The following is a 23,649-nucleotide window of genomic DNA, read 5'->3' as shown; positions in this document are numbered from 1 at the left end:
TCAATGTTTTCACTGTGAGAATTCAGAGTGTGGAGGAACTCCTGATACAGCTAGCCCCTCTGGAGGAGAAAACTCAACCTACATCATCTTCCCCTCTAGAATGTGGATAGTGGCCCCTTTTCCTTGCTATGTGGGTCACTTAGTCAGGACTCTCTTGAAATGTGTCACTATTATCTTCCTTATTTGCTGTTATTACCTAGGCTCCCCTTCCAGCTCTTATCATCCCGCTTTTCTTCCATGATGGGTGTACCAGTCAGGGTGGATGAGTGGGAGAGCAAGCCTGACCCAGCATTGGAAATAGACATCAGAGACTTTGCTGGCCGCATGGATGACAGCTGTTCTGTCTTACTCGGCTCCTTCCGGGAGCGCTGCTGGAGTACCTTGATCATGGCATCCTTCTCAATAATCTGGGCATGGAGTGTTTTGATCCTAGAAGTCCAAGACAAAGAACATATAAAATCCATTGGAATGAATCTGACATAGGTTTCCATGACATAGTTTTTCCATGTACATATATGAAAACAACACAGTGAATACCTACCATGTGCATCCATAAGAATGGGACTCTAACTAGAATAAAATATATTTCATGCTTCTATAATTATATCTAAACAGATTCTGCTATCATATAGAACTAAAAGGAACAAATAAAAAAAAACAACATTGTTGCTACCTCTGGACTCTGATCTTGCTACCTATGTGTACTTGAGTTCCCATTATCTTTCTGACTAAGGGATAGCCTAGTCTGAGTTCTAAGTTAGAAGACAAGGAATGGTGTGCCATAGGGTTTTCTAAAAAAGTCCTTCTGCACATCCATCTGGATACAACAGAATATTCAGGAACTGTCTCTTACACCTTATAATCAAAGTAGAGTCTTGGCAAAAAAGAAAAAAGCGGGATATGAGAAAAGCCATGTATTTGATGCTGTCTCAAAGAAGTTGAGTCAATGGAAATGTGTTCAGTGAGAAGTTGAAGACTTCTATGAATGAGCCACCACCTCAGGTAATAAGTAAATAACCCTGAAACAAGGCGTGGTGGTGCATGCCTGTATTCCCAGTGGCTTGGGAGGCTCAGGCAGGAGTATCATGAGTTCAAGGCCAGCCACTACAACTTAGTGAGGCTCTAATAAAATTAGGGAGACCCTGTCTAAAAATAAAATATAAAAAAGGGCTGGGTATGTGGCTCAGTGGTTAAATACCTGTGGGTTCAATCCCTGGTACCAAAAAAAAAAAGTAAATGGAAGGGCTGGAAGTTTTTCAAGCCAAAAAATTGAGGATTTAAGAGGCATCAGGTGGCCTACATGACAGTTTGAATGGATGTTCTTTTGCTGAGTAGTCTGCTGTGTAACAGGGTTGGGCTGTGGTGCTAGAAGAATAGCTCAGAGTGAAAATGTCAATAATTCACCTCTGGCAGAAGGCAGATGGCAAGCAATTAGGAAGGCCAGGGGCCAGATGGTGGAAATGGTCAGGGTCATCACATCTCAAACTCTAAGTAACAAGCTGTCAGGGAAGATAGCAGTATAGCAGGGTGGGTAAGGCTGCATAATCATCTTCTCCAGCCATGAATAAAGATGCTTACCCTTCTCTACTGACCTATCTGGTCTCTACACCAACTTCTCAGATGCATTAAGGTCCAGATCAATATTTTACCTGCCCTCCATGTCCAGGCAACGCTTGTTGGCCATCAAGATTTCTTCCTCTTCCTTCTGGATTCGAGCTTCTAGAGCTGTGTCATAGCTAGTGTTAGGAGAGTGGTTGATGACCGTTGTATCCCTAGGGAGGAAAATGGCAATAATTAAGACAAGCAGGCAACAAAATCAACAGATGTTATTTCCCTCCTAAGTTGAAGGACGCTTTCCTAGAAAGCCTGAGTTGGAAATCAATCACATTAGGAACGGTTGGGTTCCCTGAGTGAGTTATTGTATTAAGAGTCTCCAAAATAGGAAGGTTCAGCTTCAGAGTAGAAGAAGAGGTTGTTATCATGGACATGGCTACAAGAGTTAGTGAGGAACTCTATGAAATGTGCACATGCTTGTTTTCAGAACTGGAAAAGATGTCCTCCCCAAACCTAGCAGATAGACCATTCAAGTTTTTAGATCATGACCAAGTAACAGGAATTTGTACATATTCTACTTTACTCTCATGACAGCCAAGAAAAGGGAAGAGTTAGACTATAAAGGAAATCAGAGGGTTACTAAGTGGCTTATTGTTGCAGATGAATATCAGTAACTACACCTGAATGAGTGCTGGAAACAAATAATAGGCATGTCAACCGCTAAGATCAGGTAGGAGTGTGAGTGGACTAAGAGGGCCTTTGACTCACTGCCTCCCGGTTCCTTATCTAATCTACATCTGGAACATGCTAGCACTAAATCAATGACTCTACCCCATCAATGTGACTGTTCTCTTGCCAGAATCCCAACTGTATAAGGGACCATCATGTTCCATCTGAAAGTGTCTCAGGCCATTTACTCAAAACCAATTAATGATGAAAAATGGATGTATTTGAGAGGGAAATAGAGAGGGACAGAGACCCAGAGACAGGGAAAAGGGAATGGGAGAGAGTGGGGAGAGGGAGAGAGGGGGGGAGAGGAAGAGAGGGGGAGAGAGAAAGAGTCCTGCATCGCTACATTTCCCACAACAATGAACAGAGGTTGGGAGAACTCTGGGCACATTTTCTGCTGGCAGCTAGCTATGTTCTCTTAACTTCCAGATTGTGACCAGTGCAGATGGGGGTGAAGTGGCAAGAGAATGAACAAGCAGAAAATTGATATAAAGGTTGGGGAATTTTGGCAAGCCTCTGTAAAACAACTGCCCCCCACCAAGAGCTTGCATCTTATATGAGGCTGAAACCACTTATTGGAATGGAGAGCAAAAAGTAGGAGGAATGCAATGGCTCTCTCAACATTTGCTAAATTCGAAATATTTTAGCACCTCAGAATTCTATGCTTCCTCTGGTGCAATTCACCTGCTTATAGCCCTACTGGATACTCTGAGAGGAAACAATGTTGGGTAGTATTTGAGAACAGGATTCTGACTACAGATGACACTGGGATCAAGTCCCAGCTTCCCCAAGTACCCTACCACTGACAAGCCTAATGAGTTCAGAAAGTCAGTTACCAGCTCCATGCCCCAATCTCCTCATAAGTAAAATGGAAACCATAATTGTATCTTCATGTCACAGGGGATAAAATAAAACTATGCATGTAAAATCATAAAGCATCATTCACTGTAAAGGCACTCAACAAAGCTATTTATTATTAAGTGAGAAGTGCAAAGGTAAAAAAATAACATACAGGAGAGTATGGCTTGAAAAACTTCCAGCACTTGGTAAAATCCCAGAGGCTATTCCTGCACTGCAGAGTGCCAATGTGAACTGATGGCTGAGGCTTTAGAGCCAGGCCTCTCGAAAAGAGCATGGTGTCTACGGACACTGGGGACTTGAACGTACGGTTTGTCACTGCGGGAACTAGTGCTGGCCTACTGCCACTTTCATTGCATAAAAGACCATTTTGGGTACACAGAGCCCTGCCAGCTAATTGACATGGACACTGTGAACTCCTCAGGAATGGAGACTGAAAATGTGGGGCACTTAAATGAATTCCTACAGGGCTGCCAGGACAGCCCTCAGCATCAATCTTCCTTCTTGAAGACTAGGACTAGTAGTAAGCCAGTGGCCCAGGAAAAAGCAGGCAAGCATAGTGTTTGAAGGAGCTACTTCCAATACTCTGAGACCATCCTTAAAAATATCAGGACAGAGATGCTGACTACATTCTCAAAACACAACCTGCAAACTCTGAACCACATATCCCTGAACTTTATATAACCCATCTCAAATTCTTAAGTAAACAGTTCTTGTGAATACCCCATCCTAGTCATCTTCTCTCTCCTTCCTTTCTTCAAAGAAGTAATCCCAATCACATTACTCAAATTCCTCTCTAGAATGACACCTATGACCTCATGATTTAAATACTTAGTGATCGTTTAAACTTCAAGTCCATCTTGCCCTATGGGCAGGATCCTTTTATTTACTTAATACATGGACTCTACCATAAGCGGATCAGTGTTTGAAGTTACTGGGAGGCTGCTGAGGGTAGAAATGTGGAAAAGACTAGGCTCTGACTTCAGGAAACTTTCAAGGCAAGACAAAGTAAATAATTAACCACTCTAGGAATGAACTTGGACTTTATTCCAAGAGGCATTGAAAATTATTACAGCTAATTTTCTAAGGGAATGAACTGATGTGTGCCAAGCTTTAGGACACTAACATTATCTCTTGCTGAAGTGTGATGGAGGGATTAGAGGAGAGAGACACTGGAATCAGACAGACAATTTGGGAAGGTGATTGCAATAATCCCATTGAGAGATAAGAAAAATAAGAACTCATGAAGTGGGAAGGGAAATGGAAATGGGCTACAGGAGGTAGAATTGGAAGAACTGTGAGACCATTTGGATGTGGGTGTTAGGGAGAGGGAAGAATGAATGAAAACTTTATTTCTAATTACAATATCTAGGAAAGATGACATACCATTTGCTGTCATAGGAAACTGAGAAGATGATGTTTAGAAAGTGCTGTGACAGCTTGCAATTTTAGGGACATTGGAGTGTAAGTGTCTTGAGACTCTAACTTGAATCCTGGAGATGCCAGGGTTAGTCTTACAGAGTTAATACCACTGTTATTATTAGAGAGAAGCCACAGTTAAGAACAGGGATGACTAAGATAGAAGGTAGAATGAGAAGAAAGCAGAGGATGGTATCTGAGAGACGCTGACAAGAAGGAATAGGTCACCATGTGTGACGTGTATGAGGAGCTTCTACCTCCGCTCTTCCTGCCCTTATTTCTTCCTTTATCCTGAATTTACTTTACCCAAAATACAAATGAAACACTGTAAGTTTAGAGAAAGGTAATCATGAGATTCAGTAAATGCATACTAAAATATTATATGGTCAATCAGGTATGTTATCTTGTTATCATTTTTGCTGCTCTTTAGAAATAAATTCACTGCCTAGTGCGGTGGCACAGGCCTGGAATCCCAGTGGCTCTGGAGGCTGAGGCAGGAGGATAGAGTTTTCAAAGCCTCAGCCTCAGCTAAAGCAACATGCTAAGCAACTCAGTGAGACCCTGTCTCTAAGTAAACTACAAAATAGGGCTGTGATGTGGCTCAATGGTCGACTGCCCTTGAGTTCAATCACCAGTTCCAAAAAACAAAAGGAAAGAAATTTGCCATTTGTGAGCTGAAACTCAAAATCTGCATAATTGGGCTGGGGTTGTAGCTCAGTGGCAGAGCACATGCCTAGCACATGTGAGGCACTGGATTCGATCCTCAGCACTGCATATAAAAATTAAGCAAATAAAATAAAGGCATGCCGTCCATCTACAACTACAAAAATCATTTTAAAAATCTGCATAGTCAAATGGGTCTTCTGGGGATGAAGAGAGAATTTTACTCGATCATAATTTCCCTTATCTATGTTAAGCATCTAGAGAGGAGCCTTGATATAGGTATTATTTTGATTGTTTATAATATTTCCAAGGGAGTAAATAATAAATCTCAAGCCAGGCATGAGAGTGAACACCTGTAATGCCAGTGACTCAAGAGGCTGAGGTAGGAGGATTCCAACTTCAAGACCAACCTCAGCAACTTAGTGAGACCCTGCCTCAAAATAAAAAAAATAAAAAGGACTTGGAATTTACCTACATAGTAAAGCACCTTGGGGTTCAGTCCCTAGTACCAAATAATAAGTCTCAAACTGTATTACTGAAGAGCTAATGATCCCAATTTCACCATCTTTGAGCTATACCCATATCTAGGAGGCAGTAGAGTACAGCAGCTAAGATAACAAAAATATAAATTTAAATTCTGGTTCTTGCACCTGTTAGTAGCTGTGTGTGATCTTGGGTAAGTTATTTAACCCCTTCCTCTGTGCCTCAGTTTCCTCCTTTTGTACAATGGACAACAGCACTTTCCCTAAAAGTATTCTGAGGATAAGAAATAAGAGTAAAATGCTCAGAAGAGCACCTCGTATAATAAGCATTACACATTTTTATAAATAATATAAATCACCATTATTCATTTGAAGAAAAAAAATATTTAAGTATCAAATACTAATTTTAAATAAGCAAAAAATCATTGATTTACTGTTTTCTCCCCCCTCGCTAGCCATCTTAACTTTTTATCAAGTAAAATTTACCTACTCATATGACTGTCCAATATCACAGAGTTGGTAAATCTGGTATCTAGATACATCTCAGGATGAAGGGCAATGCCAACACTCTCCATATGGGTTAAATGTCTTCCCCTGGACCCTTTAAGGCTAAACTTAGCTTTCATACTCTGGTCCTGAAATCATTTCTTTGACAGCTTTCCCTTTGACAAAAGGTATTCTACAGAATCAAAGTGCTGGGAAGGATATAAAAAGACTACCTAATATATGTCTTCTCATTTGAGAAAAGATCAATTTGTCTTTTCTTTATGTTAAAATGTCTTTTATTTTATTGGGACTGAGGCTGGGGCTGGGGCTGGGGCTCAGTGGTAGATGCTTGCCTAGCACGGGCAAGGCGCTGGGTTTGATGATCCCCAGCACCACATAAAAATAAATAAATAAAATAAAGATATTTTAAAAAATGTCTTTTATTATTCACAATGTCCCCAAACTGGAAACAATCCAAATGTCCATCATCAAGTGAATAAATAAATAAGCTCTGGTACCATAACACACTATTCAGCAATAAAAAAGAATGAACTATTAATACATGCATCAACCTGGAAGGGCCTCAAAATAATTAATGCTGATCACAAAAAATCAAAAAGAAAGGGTAAACACAATTTAACTCCTTTTATATGACACTGTAGGAAAGAAAATTGCAAATTTATGACAAAAAGAAGATCAGTCATTGTCCGGAGAAAAGGGGATCAAATTCAAGGAGCACAAGGTCATTTCAGAATATGTCCTGGTGACAGCTACACTGTTGTATTCAATTACCAACATGAACCAAAATGTACAACTAAATGAGATTTTTTAATGTGTAACTAATAATCTATTGAAAAAATATTCTATCTTCTACCACTACCAGTGACACCATCTAAGTAAGATTTCCTAATTGTGAAACTCTTCATTTACCTATGAGTTATTAGGTTTGGAATATATTAAGTTTGAGACATTAGTATCATACACAGAAACTAAGCAGTACACTAAAACAAGGACTTAAATTTAGGGATATAAATTATACATTTAGAAATCATTTCTTTCACTTCCTTTCTCTTATTTTCTGTTTGTCTTTCTTTCTCTCCTTAAACAAATTTAGAGCACTTTCCATACGCAACCAATATCATAGGCACTTAAAAATTATTTTGAAAGAAAGCAAATATAAGCTTTTACCACAGAAATGGGCAGAAAGCAGAAGCTTGCTGAGTACCTACATTTAGGTTGGGAGGAGGAAAATGGAAATAAATGGAAAAGGAATGGGAAGAGATCTTGGCAAGACAGGCAGAGGAGCCCACAGAAATAAAAGTGATAAGCCCCATCCAGCTTTCCTGGTTTTTTTGTTTGTTTGTTTGTTTGTTTTTTTTACCTGGAATCAGCACCCTGCTTTCTAGTATTTTCTCACACTACACACACTTAGGAGTTGCATCTTTCTAAGATTCTGTCCAAACATGACAAAATTACCCTGTTTCCCTACCTCCCAATAATAACTGTTTTCAGTGTCATGGTTTCATGAATAATCTCTGAACAAGTGCTAGGCACCGGTGTTTCATTGGAAGCTAGAGGTAAAATGATACTTAATTGTTCTTTGAATCTGCCTACAAACCTTATGACCATCTTCTGGCACAGCTGGGGTACCTGGAAAGTACTGAGCATGTCTTTCTCAAGAAACAAAGCCAGGGAATGTTTAGCCCCTGAAGACTCAATATCAAGCCATTGGTAGCTTCTATCTATTAAAGGTGTATATAGGGACTATCTGAAAGCAAGCTGGTTACATTAGAGAGGCATAAGGTGTATTCCTGGAGAATAAGGAGTGAGTTTGACAAAGCACCAGTACAATTCCTTAAGCACTGATGCCCTACCCCATTTGATCGGGCATGAGAAGTACTCAAAAATAAATGTATCCATTTTCCCCTTCCACACATATATTGCAGGCCAAAGTCTGGTGGGCATTTTTCTAGGCTCTATTGGCTTACCATATACTGAAGTGTTAAGAGCACTGTGGTTTTTAAAAACTTTCTGGATAGAAATCTATCTAGGAGCAATATGCCATAGCACACCTTTGATACCCAACTCCAAATCAGGAGCTATTATCAACATGACCAAAATCATCACCTGAACTGAACTTGAACAGAGTTTTTGTTGTTCTTTCCTTCTTTTTCAACTGATGATAATGAAGAGCAGCAAGACAAACTACAAGTTGTTTATAAGAACAACTGTTTCCTCCAAAGGCCAATAATTTAGATGTTATAATATATAAAGCAGGACAAATAAAAAATTGAAACCAAAATCCTCCCGCCACTTTCTCCCTGGTACCAGATGGAATGGGACTGCTCACATGTGATGATCTTAAGCACACAGAGAATGTGGCCTTCAAATTTAGACCTTCTCAAAGGGCAGGGATGGATTCATGTTCAGCACAGCCTTTAACATACCCAGGACAAACCAGACCTATCAAATGGCAGCAGCCACTACTGAGTGACATTTAGGTTCTGAGTGGCATTTCTCTGAAGGGGGTTTCATTCCAGCCCTAGGGCTAAACAGTGTACACATGTGGCTGAGAGAAAGTGGCTCTGGGGAGGGAGGTGTACAAATATTTAGCCGATCCCATCTGTAATTTTCCTGGCTTCTGAGGCAAGTGCTACTATTATTCTAGTAAGTCCATAAAACAACTTTGATTTTCAAATTCCTGACTCTGTCCCCGAAGCGATTCAGTCCCTGCATAACCCCAGATGAAAAAACAAAAATCACACACTTCAGAAGAAAACTGGAGGAAAGACTAGAGCATCAGAGAAAATCATACACTGGAAAATGTATGAATCAGTTATCTGTCAGTTCTTAGCAATCACCCACTTCAAGCAGTGGCCCTCTCAACCACCTCCTCACCTCTGAGCAGCCACGGTTGCTGCTGCATCCAAAGCAAAATGTCTCATCACATTCTCCTCCAAATACTTCTGTTCCCACTTTGTCATATCAGCTTCCAGGGCCAGAATTCTCTCCTCCTTTTCCCGAAGGAGCTCCATCAGGGCAGTGGCATTGTATTCTGAAACGTTGGTAGGCTGAGAGTTGCCCTGGCGCTGTTGAGGGAGATACCAAGACCCCTCAGATTAACAAGAGAAAGAAACACAGTGTCCAAGTTCCACTTGAAGAAAGGCTACTTCAAGCAACTTCAGCTTGAATTTCTTTTTCCTTTGGTGGTACAGGGGATTGAACCCAGGGCCTTGTGCATGCCAAGGAAGTGTTCTTACCCTGAGCTACATTCTCAGTTTCTAGTTTGGATTCTGATTCAGAAAGAAGAAAGGGGAATTCAGATCTTCTCTTCAGACCGTGGGATTTGGACTTGAATGTGAGACTCCTTTGGTCAGAAAAAGAGCCTGCCATGTATAAATGTTGCGATACTCAAAAAGTGGATCAATAGGGTGAAAACTGCCATCCCAGCCAGTTAGTTGGCAGGAATGGGGATTTCAAAAATCTAGGTTTTACTTGCTAACTTGCCCCTAACTTCTGTGATCTTTTGTGAGTCATACAATCTTTTCTGTATATTGATTTTTCTCTCCTCTAAAGTTGAGGCCAGGCAATTCCTGAAGACCATTTCTAATTCTAAAATGTCTCACTTCTTACAGGGCCTATGGTTCCTATGAAAAATAAAAGGTGCAAGATTATAAGAAGCATTAAGAATTTTGCTGGAGCCAGGCACGGTGGCTCATCCATGCAATCCCAGAGACTTGGAAGACAGAAGGATCACAAGCCTGAGGCCAACTTCAGCAACTTAGTGAGGACCTCAACAATTTAGCAAGTCCCTGCCCCAAAATTAAAAAAAAAATGAGAAGGTCTGAGGATGAAGCCCAGTGGAAAAGCACTTATGTAGCATGCATGGGGTCCTGGATTCAATCCCTACTACTGGAGATGGTGGGGGATTGCTGGAATAGGAATAGGAAGCTAAGGAAGCAGGCATTCTATTTATAATGGGGAGGTAGCCTTCAGCGAGGTATGTGGGGCAAAAAAATGTAAAGATGAGCAAATATTTGCTTTTTTTGTTCATGCCAAATGCCAACTGAAAAATAACCACAAATCATCTATTTCCTTCTCCCTTTCTCCCTTTTCCCTCTCCCCCTGCACCCCATCTTTATTAGATTCTTCATACTTGCTGAATTCGGAGGGATTCCAGTTCCCTTTCCAGTCGTGTCCGGAGTCGGTGCTCCAGCTGCTCACGTTTCTCACATGCTGCCTGGAGCTGTACAAGGGCCTGCTGCATCTTCTCCACTTTATCTACATATACTTGCTTCTTTTTCAGCTGGAAATCCCAGATGGGGAGATTTGCAAGATGGAAGGAAAGAGGGCAACAAAGTCAGTTATGCAGATCCCTGCAGTGTTTAGCTCCCTTCCTGTCCTAGAATCCAGCTCTAAAAAGAAACAAATGACAAGGTCCTTTGTGATGTGAAGCAGGCTGATTTATATTTCTCATACAGAGAATACAAAGAGGGAATGGAATCAGGAGCCCCTCTTTAATCTCCTTCTCCTTCATTATCTCTATATCTTCCCTAAGTCTACTCCCTTAAGTACAACATGTCTTGGCAAGTTTTTCAGGTACCCACTTAATGGATGTTCTTGCCTCTGCTCTGCTTCTTCACTCTCAACTAGAATGTTCTTGAGGAAGGTATAGCTTATTTTAGTTGTTAGTGTAAAGAAGTGCTAAAAAGGGAATAGGGGGACTCTTTGGGAAGAAAGGTTTAATTTGGTATGTAAAGGAAACCCATCTCATTTTATACTGCTGTTCCACTTCTAGGTAAGAAAGTCTGCAACTACAAGGAGGCCAGAATTATCTTTTTGAAGTCTGTCTGATAAGTTCTCAATATAATCCATCAACACTTTCCTGGAAAGTTTCTTCTGCTTCTCAAAAGGAAGCTATGAACCAATGGTTCAAGTTTTTAGTATCCCCATTGACCAGGACTACTCATTCTTTATTAAAGACCAAGATTATTTGAGATTTCTATCTCATGAGCCTGAATTGATGACTCTGTACTGTAGCCTCTCAACTTTTTATTCTGGGACCTTCAAAGATTCCTAAAGATTCAAATCAATCAATCAAACTATGCCCAAGTCAAACACAGTTCTTCATCTTTGCAAGCCTATATTTCATGTACAAAAGTAAAAGTAGAAACAAACTGGGAATAATAAAGTGAATTATTTGTACCCATGTAACTCATAAGTCAAATCTTGGCTCCATGGGAATGAAGGAATGAGGAGGGCCTCACAGTTCTTTAAAAAGAACTCGACACCCAAGAAGATAGAGGAAAGAACAGCTTTGCCACCTTGTTTGCATAAGAACAGATTATACTTCTCAGAATACCTTTGTGATACCCCTCAATGCTAATAAATCAACTAGTGGACTCTTTCTAAAGAGGAAATTCTTCCAAGTGGGGCATCTCTGTCACCACTCTCATGGAAGTTAGGGAGATAGACCGTCACTGTTAAGACTTCAGTTGAAAATGTTATCAATAACCTGAATTAAATTCAGGAATTTAATTCTAACTTTTCAACAAGTTCCCCCAAGCCCTTGAGCTACCTAGGTAGATAATTGCAATGTAAGAAATTACCCACCCAACCAGCATTACCCATGTCCATTTAGCTGGGGCCAAGGCAAAGGACCAATCTGAATCCCCCACTGCAGAGACCAGACAACTCCTTTGTGGTCATGATTCCAAACTGCCACTCCCTAGAATGTCCATTCAGACAGTATTGACATGGACTGGTTAGGACATGCTCCTTGTGTTATATCTGTCCCTTCCCCAAATTAGAATTGCTGAACTTTCTGCAGGTGAAAAGAAACCTATCTTATATTTTCCTACCAGACCTGTGCTATACTTTGCCCAGGTAACTGGAAAACAAACTTAATTTTTTTCCAGACTTTATTGACATTCCCTTTGATTCTAGGCCTTGTTCAATCTAATCTTATAAACCAGTTGAAACAAATTCTAAGCCTAGATGTTTTTTTATCCATTAGATTTTTTCCTAGGAAATAAAATAAACAAAATCATCATGCTCTTTCTCTCAATAAGTTTAAACTTTTCTTTCTTGGGATACATGACTACTTGTAACAACACTGACTAGGGCAACCAAAATTTTAAGGTCATGGATACCTCTGCCTTCCTATTTGCTAAGCTTTGAATAATTGGACAGCAGGAAACATTCTCCATCCTTCACCTTTGGGGTTCTATAATCCTCGTGAGCTATTTAAAGTTGAATGCATTTATTTGTGAATCACTCTGAAAACCCTAAGGGAGCAGTGCAACATTAATGTGGAGAATGTTAACCATAATTATGAAGGCTTACAGCAGTTATACTTAAAGGCAATTAAACTTAGATAGCATGCAGTTCTTGCCTTGATGGCAAAGTACTGCAATGTAAGCTAAGAAAACTGAAAAACAAGCAATCTAGAGCCATGTGGATTTCTCATGTTCTTCCTTTCTTGAAAAAGGAAACCTAAATATTGTAACAAAAACACCTCAATAAGAAAAGTCACTGAGCCAACCACATGGAAGGGAAAATCAATTAAGGCCCAGGGAGTTCTCTGAGTGCCCTGAAGATGGTCATGAAGGCCAGACAAATTCCATAGAACAGGCTAAGAAAAATCCCATTACAGTTTACCACTGGGATTATTCTTCACAAGGTACCAGGACCATTGTTACCAGCATAATTCTTATACCTCCTTAAAAAAAGAAAAAGTATAGCTCACCCAAAAACTCCATGATCACCTCAGAAATACTTAATGCCTAGATATGTCAGGATAGAAAAGGACAATTCTATCTGGGTGTGATGGTGCATGCCTGTAATCCCAGCAGCTCAGGAGGCTGAGGCGGGAGAATTATAGGTTTGATACCAGCCTCAGGAACTTAGTGAGACTATAAGCATCCTAGTAAGATTCTACCTCAAAAATAAATTAAAAGGGCTGGGGATGTGGCTCACTGGTTAGGCACCCTTGGGTTCAATTTGTGGAACCAAAAAAAAAAAAAAAAACAAACAAACAAACAAAAAAGGACAACTCTTAGATGCTACCAATGCAAGACCTTATAGATATATCCAAGACCTTATAGATATATCCAACAAAGATCTATACTGTTTAACTCCACTGCTATCCTCAACAACTTAGTGAGGCCCTAAGCAACTCAGCAAGACCCTGTCTAAATAAAATATAAAAAAGGCCTGGGGATGTGGCTAAGTGGTTAAGTGTCCCTGAGTTCAATCCCCGGTACCAAAAAATAAATAAAATAATACACACACACACACACACACACACACACACACACACACACCATATTCTTTCTAAAATGGCATTATTTGGGAGAAATACTTCCACTTCATGACAAAGAAAGTATTTAACTGTGGTCCATATAGACATACATAACAAAAATTTCTATTTGACAGCACAATGAAAGGAAAAGGTAACAAGGTGGCTCTCAGGTGACTTGGATTCTAGTCTTAGTTCTACAATTAACAACAACTTGCTTCCCTGTTCTCAGCTTCAGAGTATCCACTTGTTAAAAGGAATGTAGGGGGTTTCAGGAGTCAGCAAACCAAAACAGCAAGCCAACTGAAGCTCTGGAGAATTGTAGGTTCGATACCAGCAAAATGAGTTACATTTTGTTGATGGCTGTCTTCCAGGAACAATGGCTGAACTGAGCAGTTGCAATTGAACAGAAACTGCATGGTCCACCAAATTGAAACTATTTACTATCTAGTTCTTTACAGAAAAAAAGTTTGCCACTTCCTAGAAAGGTTTTCAAACTGTATTTCAGGGTTTTAGTATTTTGCTGAGGTGCTTAAGGGGCTACCATGGCAGATGGGTTGCATTCACTGTCTCCTCTATTATGCATTGTATGTTTTAGGATTCTACCAACTTCATTCGAAAAGGACTGCCACAGCTGTGTGTGTATTCATCTTGATTCTTCTTGTGTGTTATCTGTCTTCCCTAGCGAATGGTCCTCCTACCTTACCTTGCTTCATCATCTTTTCATAATTGATGCATCAGTATGGTTCCCAAATATTCTTTGCTGTTTCACCCCTCACTGCTTTGGGACATAATATTCTCTCCCTTCAACCCCATGAGGTTTCAAGAAGTTAAAAAAAAAATAAAACATAGCTTGATGAAGCATTACGAGGAATGGTGATGATCTCTGTTCAAACTATTGTCATCATACTTTCCCTGTAAGCATTTCTCAATAACTCACTCTCTCTCTCTCTCTCTCTCTCTCTCTCTCTCTCTCTCTCAAACACACACACACACACACACATACATACATACACACAAACACACACAGGGTTACACAGATAATTCAACCCTCTAAAGGTCTTTGAACTCCTAAATGTTTTGTGAATCTAGGAGTCCCTTTGACACCTTCAACGCTTACCACTATCCAAGAGGACAAGGCAAACAGCATCCTAGAATTCTGTATAAGAACATTCTTGGAGGTAAAAACATAAGGTGTGCTTTAGTTTGTGTGTGTGTGTGTGTGTGTGTGTGTGTGTGTACACATACAAGACTCAGACTCTGTAATATGTATACTCTCCATAGGATCTTAGATGATTGATTTTTCTGTCTTCAGTGTTCAAGGAAGTAAAGGTTCATGTGAAAATTCCCAAAGCCATGGTAATGGCTCAGGCCTTCATGTGGAAAATGAGTTTTCAAAACCACAGATCAGTCACTCTGGGTTTCTAATCAAGACTTGTAACCATGAGCCCCTAGGAAAATTCCAAGTAAATCCATCATTTCAACCAAATTCCCCCATGGATATTCAGTGAGTGGTGGAAATCATTCATCCATTCAATTTTTTTTAACCAAATGCCAATTTTCAAAAACTTGTTAAAAAGACTCCCTTCCCTTCCTTTCCCTAAATCTATGTTCTCTAAATATGATTCCTCAAACTATTCAACTATTCTTACTCTTTGTCTTGATTTTTAGATCCACCTTCTCTCCCAACCCACTGGCCCTACTCTTACTGTACTTCAAAGATCCAATCTAAGATAGTTTACTTTTTGTGTCTCTATACCAATGATTCTCAACTAGGGGTTGAGAATTTGTATAGTAGACATGGTAGAATTTTAAGGCAGTAAGAACCTAGAGCATCAACAAAGGCATTTTAAATGGCCATACCAAAGCTGGAAATGGGATAGTGTGACAGTAGACTGGGTAATGAATGTCCCCATTTGCAGGGGACATTAAGCAATGTATGGAGACATTTATGGTGGCCATAGCCACTTATGGTTGCTACTCATGGATAAAAACCATGAGTGTTGATAAATATCTCATAATACAAAATAGTCCCTGCCTCTCACTATCTCCAAAGATTTATCCAGTCCCAAATGTCGTTAATGCCAAGGTTGAGAAAATTTGCTCAACACTTTAGCACTACAGGACAGCTCCTTTATACCACACTTTTAACAAGAGATTATATTCATACTTTAATGTTCTCATAGTGTCTTTAGTCACAGATCCTTACCTGACTGCAAGAAGTCTCACTGTGAAAATTTAACATGCCCTAGGACTGCTTTCAACTTTCCCCCAAATATTATCCTTTTGATGGTTCAGTCAACATCATCACTTTACCCATTTTCCAGTTTCAGAATCTTAGAATTATTATTCTTCCCACTTTCTTTAACCACCATATCCAACTATCACTATGTCTTAATTCTAATCAATATCTCTTTTATTCTCATTTTCATAGCCAATATGAATAATTTAAATCTTTATTTCACAACTAAATTATTACAATACCAACTTACCAGTTCTTTCCGTTGCTCTCCCCATCTATACACTCATGTTTTGCACATTCAGTCAATGCATACAGGTGCTATAAAAGACTTCCAGAAGTAGGATATCATGGTACTATCTTATTTAAGAATAAAAGCAGTTACTGTTAGCACTTCTATTCCATTAGTATTAGGTATTTCCAATATCCAAAGTACCTTTACACCACCTCCTATACCTTTTAGACCAAAGTTGCTCTTTCTCATTTATTTCTCAAACTGCTTAATGCATTTTGATTCATTACCCAGTCTACTGTCACACTATCCCATTTCCAGCTTTGGTATGGCCATTTAAAATGCCTTTGTTGATGCTCTAGGTTCTTACTGCCTTAAAATTGTACCATGTCTACTATACAAATTATCAAATCTTATATTAGTCTGATCATTTCCTTATTCTTCCTCACAAAATCACTAAACTCTCCAAGAGTTCTTTGAAATAATCTTTCCTAACCTTGATTGCTGCTTTTCATGAAAGCTTTTCATCATGAATATACTTTCAGTCATTTTTAAATATTTTATTCATGTGTGGATTCATTTATTCACCAGAAATTTACCTGATGATTATTATGTATCAGTCCCTATTCTATCTTTAAGAGCAAAAGTAATGTAGTGGGAAGTAAGACAAAGTCCCTGCTACATTGGAGATCAGTATCCCTTCAGTCATATAAGGGTAGGTCCCTACTATTTCCCTTGATAGCTCTCTTCTAGTTCTAGTTCACTGGTCTACATTCTTGGTGACCAGCTAATATTAAATAACTGTTACAGACAAGAACAAAAATGAGCATGGTCTAGATTAGCTACAACACTGCAAATATACAAATAATAAACACACACCTTCACAAATGTATTTACTTTGTTTGGCCAAGTCAAGATAAGTGTTTTAAATCTTTCCTATTCAGAGATAAGTTTTCAAAAGGGAATTGTAAAATTAGAAGAAAGAGCAGCTGGAAGGCAACCTATTAAAGAATAAGGCAAATAGTCTTGAGCTCAATCAATCATATTTTTCCATCACACTTCTGCAATAATTTGAATCTGTTCCCAAGCATTTGGCAGATTCCTTAACCTGCTTCTGACTCAGGAAAATCTGATCCCTGCAACAAATACCACGTGATGACATCCCTTTCCTCCTTCCAACAACTGTGGGTGTCTTTCAAACTTATTTTTTAAAGGATAGCTATATACAAAATCATGTCTAGGGCTCCTAAAGAGAACCATTTGTCTCAGCCATTTCCAAAGAAGTGACTTAATCATTAACTCTCTCATTTATTCACTGGTGGACAAAGAACCGGATTAGGTATCTTGAGTTTTCTCCTAGATTTATCGCTAACTGTATGGTCTAATCTGTTTGTACTTTAATTTCCTAATCTGCTGAAAGATAACACTTGCAAAGTTCCTAGAGATATAAAGTAAAATATCTGTAAATATTTTTAAAGGTTAAAAAATACAGATGGGCAAGTAGAGGGGGCAAACTATTAATACTAGTTGGATAAACACCAACATATATAAACACTCCATCTGAAGGGCAGTGAGGCTAATAACACAGAACTAAATCCAGTGCCTTCATTATTGCTGATTTGCCTCTTCCCTTCTACTGCCTAATATTTACAGTTTCACCAGCATAACTGTACTTTCCTTCATGCTACTAGTTCTGTTACTCCACGACAGCCTTTGGTGATTTTAGTTTGATCTGATTTAGTCTTACCCTGGAGCCTTTGGCTCCAAGTAAGTTTTTACACTTAAGCAATTTGGTAACACTACCCTGTTGTTAGTATGCTGCCTCTGTTCATTGCCAAGAGGCTGTGGTCCTCGGGTGGATATTAAAAGAATTGAAGAGCAAAATGCCACCTCTAAAAGCTTGTTCTATGGGGAACAGAACTCATGTTATAAAGAAGACTAAAGAAAAATCCATAAGATTTCCAACTTGGGAATTTAAAAAGCCAAAATCATAAGACTGAAAGAATTGATCTCAGAGAGGTCACTCTATCTCTATTGAAGATGGGGACATGATTTCTTGCTTGCTTGCTAGCATATTAGATGCAGTCACACCTACTACAAAACAAATACACATGACATCCTTCGATGAAGTACCCATCAAATAAATCCACAATTCATCAGCAGAACACCCTGGAAGATGCCAGGATGAATACAAACTTCATCTGAATCCTATCAATACTCTAAATGCACATAGAATTCACACCCGCAGAACTTCCATCCAAATCTATAAGCCATTATGACCACTTGTAAATTTTACCTTCACCAACAATATCCTATTGTTTGAAAATTATTTTTTAGCATTAGACATATAAATGTCTATGCTTAAGACATGTTTCCCTATTGGGAAGAAGACTAGGTATGGTACTACATAAGTAAGTCCAGTAGCAGAAACTTATGCATCTTTAATACTCCCACTCCCCAAAAAGAGAGAAAAACACATAAAGTAGAATGGGACCTAGAAATAAAGAAGAAATATCAGCCTTAAGAATGGTAGAAATGGAGTAAAACAAGATAAAGGAAGTTTGGGAGAACAGGGTGGAATGGCAAAGGGCTCTGGAAAATGTTCTCAGTACTCCAGCAAGAGCTATTGATGGGATGATCAAATCATCCAGCAGCTACTGGATGAAAAGGTTAACACTTGGGCCCCTTCTTCCTGAATCTCTATGGCTTTCATTCTAGTGTAAATCCAAAGAACAAGGCTCACTGGATTTTTCTGCCAGCCCTCCCAGATTCTGCTGTATCCTTTCCTGTGCACTCTCTGCTCAGTAACCACCCTCCCCCAGCATCTTCCCTCTTTGATCTTGCCAAGGCCGTTTTCCCACCATCCCCCAAACAATTACCCAAGTGATGGCTTCAATTCTGGATTCTCATAAGACAGCAGCCAGCCAGAAGCCTGGGCTGCCTTTAGCCTTGTGAGAGGATATGCCAGGCATCCGTTGAAACTCTCCAGTGAGGTTAAATTGGTAGGGGGTGGGGAGACTCTCTTTGAATGAGAGAATACCGTAGTTGCTGTAGGACACAGAGCTCTTTTGACTTGGAGTTTAATGAGCCTCCACTTCAATAGGACCTACGTGTTCCGAAAGATAAGGGTGAAGACGGAAAGGCACCATTTACCTCTTTTGGCAGCCTGCAGTACAGACTGTAGAATGGTGGCAAGGCCTGGTCACAGTGATGCACCAAAAAACAGGTATATCCCCTCCCCAGCAAAATACCTCCCTGGGTGTCAGCAGAGCTGCATCCATGAAAGAATTTACACTGAACTCTGAAGAGAATGGAAGTTGTGTTTCCAAGAGAAAGGTTCTCTGTGAGCCTGAGACCACATTTCTGTATAGGGCTTGGTGATTGCAGAGAACCCCAGGCAAGTGACTTAATGGGATTAGAAGGATGGAATGAATTTCAGGGAAGGCATCTAAATGTGGTCTTTCTAGAGAGGAAAACATAAATAAACACAAGGACCCTGGAACCACTGAAGTAGCTATAATCTTTCCCTGACCATCTTGATGCAATGAGAACTAGTTACCTGAGTGACCCTGAGCTTGGAGAGCTGAAAAAACATCCCTCACACAAAAGGCCTATTTTGAGAAATTTTAAATAATTATGATTCACTAAGTGGACTGAAGACATTCTCACTGGAAGAACTTTGAAGGCCTAAGAAAAAAGGAGAATTTGTGTTTGCCATTTGTGAGCCATAACTAAGTTATGTGTTTATACTGGATGTAGGCAGATCATCTAGCATATCTTTCTGCCTCCAAACAAGGCTTTTCTTGAGCCATCTCCATCAGACAGAGAGATAACGCTTGTACTCATGAATACCTTTCTTGTTTTAGAAATGTTCACTGATATTTTGTACAGGGACCACAATGAAGAACCCTTGCACCAGTTCTGTTCCAGAATACATACCTTAAATACCTCCCTAATATTCCATAGCTGGAAATTTTAACTCATAATGACTGAGACCTAAAGGTGACTGAGTCACAGAACAAAAGCAATACTTTGCTTAGCAGTCCGTACATTTGAGGATGATAGAAAGGAAAATTTTCCTTTGAACATATGGGAAAGACAGGACAAACACCACCCAGGAGCAAATTCAGCTCTGATAGGCTGCTAGAACAAAGCAAAACCACAAGAACTAGTCTAATTTTCTGAGACATGATTTTGAAAGCTTTTATATGTTAGAGATATGATCTGGCTTTGTTTTGGAAGATGTTATGTGGTCTCTGAGATTCCACTGGATAGAAACAGGGCTGTGAGCCTACTCTCGCAGTCAAAAGTTCCACCTCTTTTAGCAACAGCAACTCAGAATTCCCCAACAATTAGACTCTATAGGAAAGTACAAGTTGGATGAAGACTAAAAAATTAACAATAATTAATGGGCTAATTTGAGGTATCTAGCCATTAGACAACATTCATTCAATCCCAGCCAAAATTTAGAACTTAATGAAATTGTAAAACTACATATTTTGGGGCAAGTCCCTGGAAAACTACTAGAAATCTTTGGAACAAATGCCCAGAAAAGCCTCAGAAGTCTGAAGCCAGATATATATTTCAGGCAACTGTTTCCACGAGGGCTGCTCAGTGGGAACTACAGATGAACATCTTCTTCCTACACACATATTATTTCCATGATTAACAACCAGTTCCCACTGTATCCTCAAACAATGAAAACCAAGAAGGTTGCAGTATTTTGTTCATTTATCTCCAACTGGATGAGTACCCTTCCCAGAAGGGGAGCAGTGCTGTATATATACCATAATGTCAAAGCAGTTTAGACAAATTCTGATGGTAAAGTGGTAGAGGCCAGGGAGGGTACTGAAGAGGCAGGGATAGGGTTAATGGGTACAAGGCCATAATCAGATAGGAGAAATAAATTCTGATGGTCCTTCACACAGAGGGTGAGTACAGTTAACAATAACGTATTAGTCTCATAACAAGCAAATGCTATGGGATAGAGATGATGGATAAGCTAAGCATCCTGAGCCAATCAATACACAATGCATAAAATGGTTCAAAACATCACACTTTACCCCCATAAAGATATACTATTATCTGTCAATAAAAAGGTAATTTTAAAAAGATGCAGAGGTTACTAAATCTGAACAAGTACCCACATTTTCTTTTTGGGAGTTGAACCAAAGGATGATTCAGACAGGGAGACAGGCAGCAGGGTCTATGGAAGGAAGAGTCATGAGATACCAGTTTTATTCCTGGCTCTACCCAAGACCTGCCATGTGATCATTAGCAAGCTACTTCTCAGCAGATCTCTTAGTTTGTCCTTCTCTAAAAGAATACAGTCTTACTCTGGCCTGTAACTTTCTCTGGAAATCCCTTGCCAAAAAAAAAAAAAAAAAAAAGAGGAAAGGGAATATATGAGGTGTACTGAGGGCCAAAGGATGTGTTAAGCTCCTTAGACACAGACATTTGGCAAATGCAAGACTTCCTCACTTTTCATGAAGCAACTTAGCATATTTCTGAGCATATATTATATACTGATGGAGAAAAAGTTCAACTTTATTTTATTTTATTTTATCCTGAAGTTAACACTTAATCAATCAGGTTAAAGGATATAATGGATTAGATGGCATTACCTTCTGGTAAAGTATGAGCCCATATCCCAATTGCAGCAAGCATTTTAATACCCAAAAAGGAAAGCAGAGGAAATCTGTGAGTCAGGAGATCTCCAGTAACTAGAACCATTCTTACTGGGGGACAGGAAGCAAACAATGAATGAAGGCAGGAAAGATACCTCACATACAATAGCCAGAATGGTATTTGGTCCCTAACACTTTAATTTTGTATCAAGTTTATAAAGCTTCCAGCTTATTATAATGAAGGCATTTTCCACTTAAAACAACATAAATTTTAGAATAGAATTGAGATATAAAATTTGTTTAACAAAGTTACTCTTTAGCATCAATGTTCACTGAAATATATCCATTCCTAGAAGCGCAAAGCATCTGGGAGTTAGTAGTACTTTAGTGCAATGTCAACTGACATTTAAGATTAATCAATGGACAATCCAGCAACAAAGTTCCCTCTATTTGACATGAACAGTTTAGTGTCGCAGGCAAGTAACATTTCCATCAAGACTGATCAGATACATAAATTGTATGCGTTATAGTTTTGGGGCTCCATCCTGATACAGTAATAGCTGACAGATTCACCCCCATCATATAACTATGTGCTAAAAACTAATCATTAAACCACAGCAAAGATCATGGTCAGTACTCCTGACATAAATTTAGTCTTATCCTATCCCAGATTTCCCAAGGCGGCTACTTTTGCCAAACCAATATGCTAAGTCCAAAAGGTACAGCCACAAAGATATATTTTTGACCTAAGAGGGGGACTTAGGACTAAGAGGGGATTTATTTCCCATTAAGTGTAAATAGATGAGGACCATTCTAATTTCAAGATCCATGGAGTGCTTTAAAATATCTGGAATCATTTTCTGGTTCTTCCAAAATAAAGCTTTAAAGCACTCTAATATATATCTCACAAGCAGGGTTAAGTATATAGAACTTGGAGTATGAGGGCAGTTTGGTTATTATATAAATGAGTAAATAGGAATTGCCCCCGACTCTAGTGATTTCCTATTCTGTAGAAAAAGGGGAACTTGCAACAAAGAAAAGAATTCAAAGTCCACTCACATCAACACAACTATAACTAGAAGCGGCACATTCCTATTGGAAGATTGCTCAAGCTACCACTAAGATAGAAGCCCAGTGTTCTTGTTTTGCCATTTCTCCCACCCTCAGGCTCACATGCTACCTGAGCAAAACATACCTCTTCTTCCAGCTTCACCACCTTGGCTTGGGCATTGCTCAGAGCCTGGTCTCGGATTTCAATATGTCGCCTTTGGTCCTCGTTGGTAGAACGGGCAGTGGCCAGCTCTGCTTCCAGCTTCTCCTTCTCCCGCTGGCTTTCTTTATCTGTCAGGACATGAAATATCATGACTTCCATCCCAGAGTTGGCTCAAAGACTTATGTAAGCAAAATTGACAAACTGGACACATTACTTGACATGCTACTATTCTAGCACAGAGCTTCAAGAACCAGGATACCCAAGATGTAGACTATAACACTGGCTCTATCACAAACTTTCTGTGTAAATTTAGAAAAGTCACCTAATTGTCTTTGTGCAGAAACAGTGAGAAAGTAGATATAAAATGTCATGAAAATATGAAGCGTTATACAAAGAAGGATAAATACATACACACATATATCAGAAGAGAAAATTAGTCATCTTTTCAATTTTATTTCTTCAAAATTTTCTTTTCTTTTTTTTTTTTGAGAGAGAGAGAGAGAGAGAGAGAGAGAATTTTAATATTATTTTTTTTAGTTTTCGGCAGACACAACATCTTTATTTCTATGTAGTGCTGAGGATCGAACACGGGCTGCACGCATGCCAGGCAAGCGCACTACCGCTTGAGCCACATCCCCAGCCCTATTTTTTCAAAATTTTCTTGCACTGAAAAAAGATCAATTGAGCCCAATAAAGTTGTTCCCATTATTTCCTCATCACAGTGTATCAAATAAATCTAAAAATGACATTCCATAGCCAGGCATGGTGGTACATGGGTGTAATCCCAGCAGCTTGGGAGACTTGAGGCAGGAGGATTGCAAGTTCAAAACCAGCCTCAGCAATTTAG

The 23,649-nt window shown here is 39.4% G+C and overlaps 1 protein-coding gene across 4 annotated transcripts in view; it reads right to left on the bottom strand.

Annotated features, from left to right (window-relative positions):
* Amot (angiomotin) overlaps nt 1-23,649 on the bottom strand; it is a 66,436-nt gene that overhangs the window by 5,753 nt on the left and 37,034 nt on the right. For all 4 annotated transcript variants that reach the window (XM_026396807.2, XM_026396808.1, XM_026396806.1 and 1 more), the window contains 5 exons: nt 22,785-22,930; nt 10,348-10,497; nt 9,090-9,280; nt 1,650-1,772; nt 197-429 (listed from right to left, as the gene is read on the bottom strand). In XM_026396807.2, the coding sequence (XP_026252592.1) occupies nt 197-429; nt 1,650-1,772; nt 9,090-9,280; nt 10,348-10,497; nt 22,785-22,930 (843 nt within the window). The remainder of the gene's footprint in view (nt 1-196; nt 430-1,649; nt 1,773-9,089; nt 9,281-10,347; nt 10,498-22,784; nt 22,931-23,649) is intronic.

This window comes from Urocitellus parryii, chromosome X, assembly GCF_045843805.1.
Source record: "Urocitellus parryii isolate mUroPar1 chromosome X, mUroPar1.hap1, whole genome shotgun sequence".
NCBI lineage: Eukaryota > Metazoa > Chordata > Mammalia > Rodentia > Sciuridae > Urocitellus > Urocitellus parryii.
The sequence above is the reverse complement of the archived record's forward strand: the minus strand, read 5'-3'. Positions and strand labels throughout refer to the sequence as shown.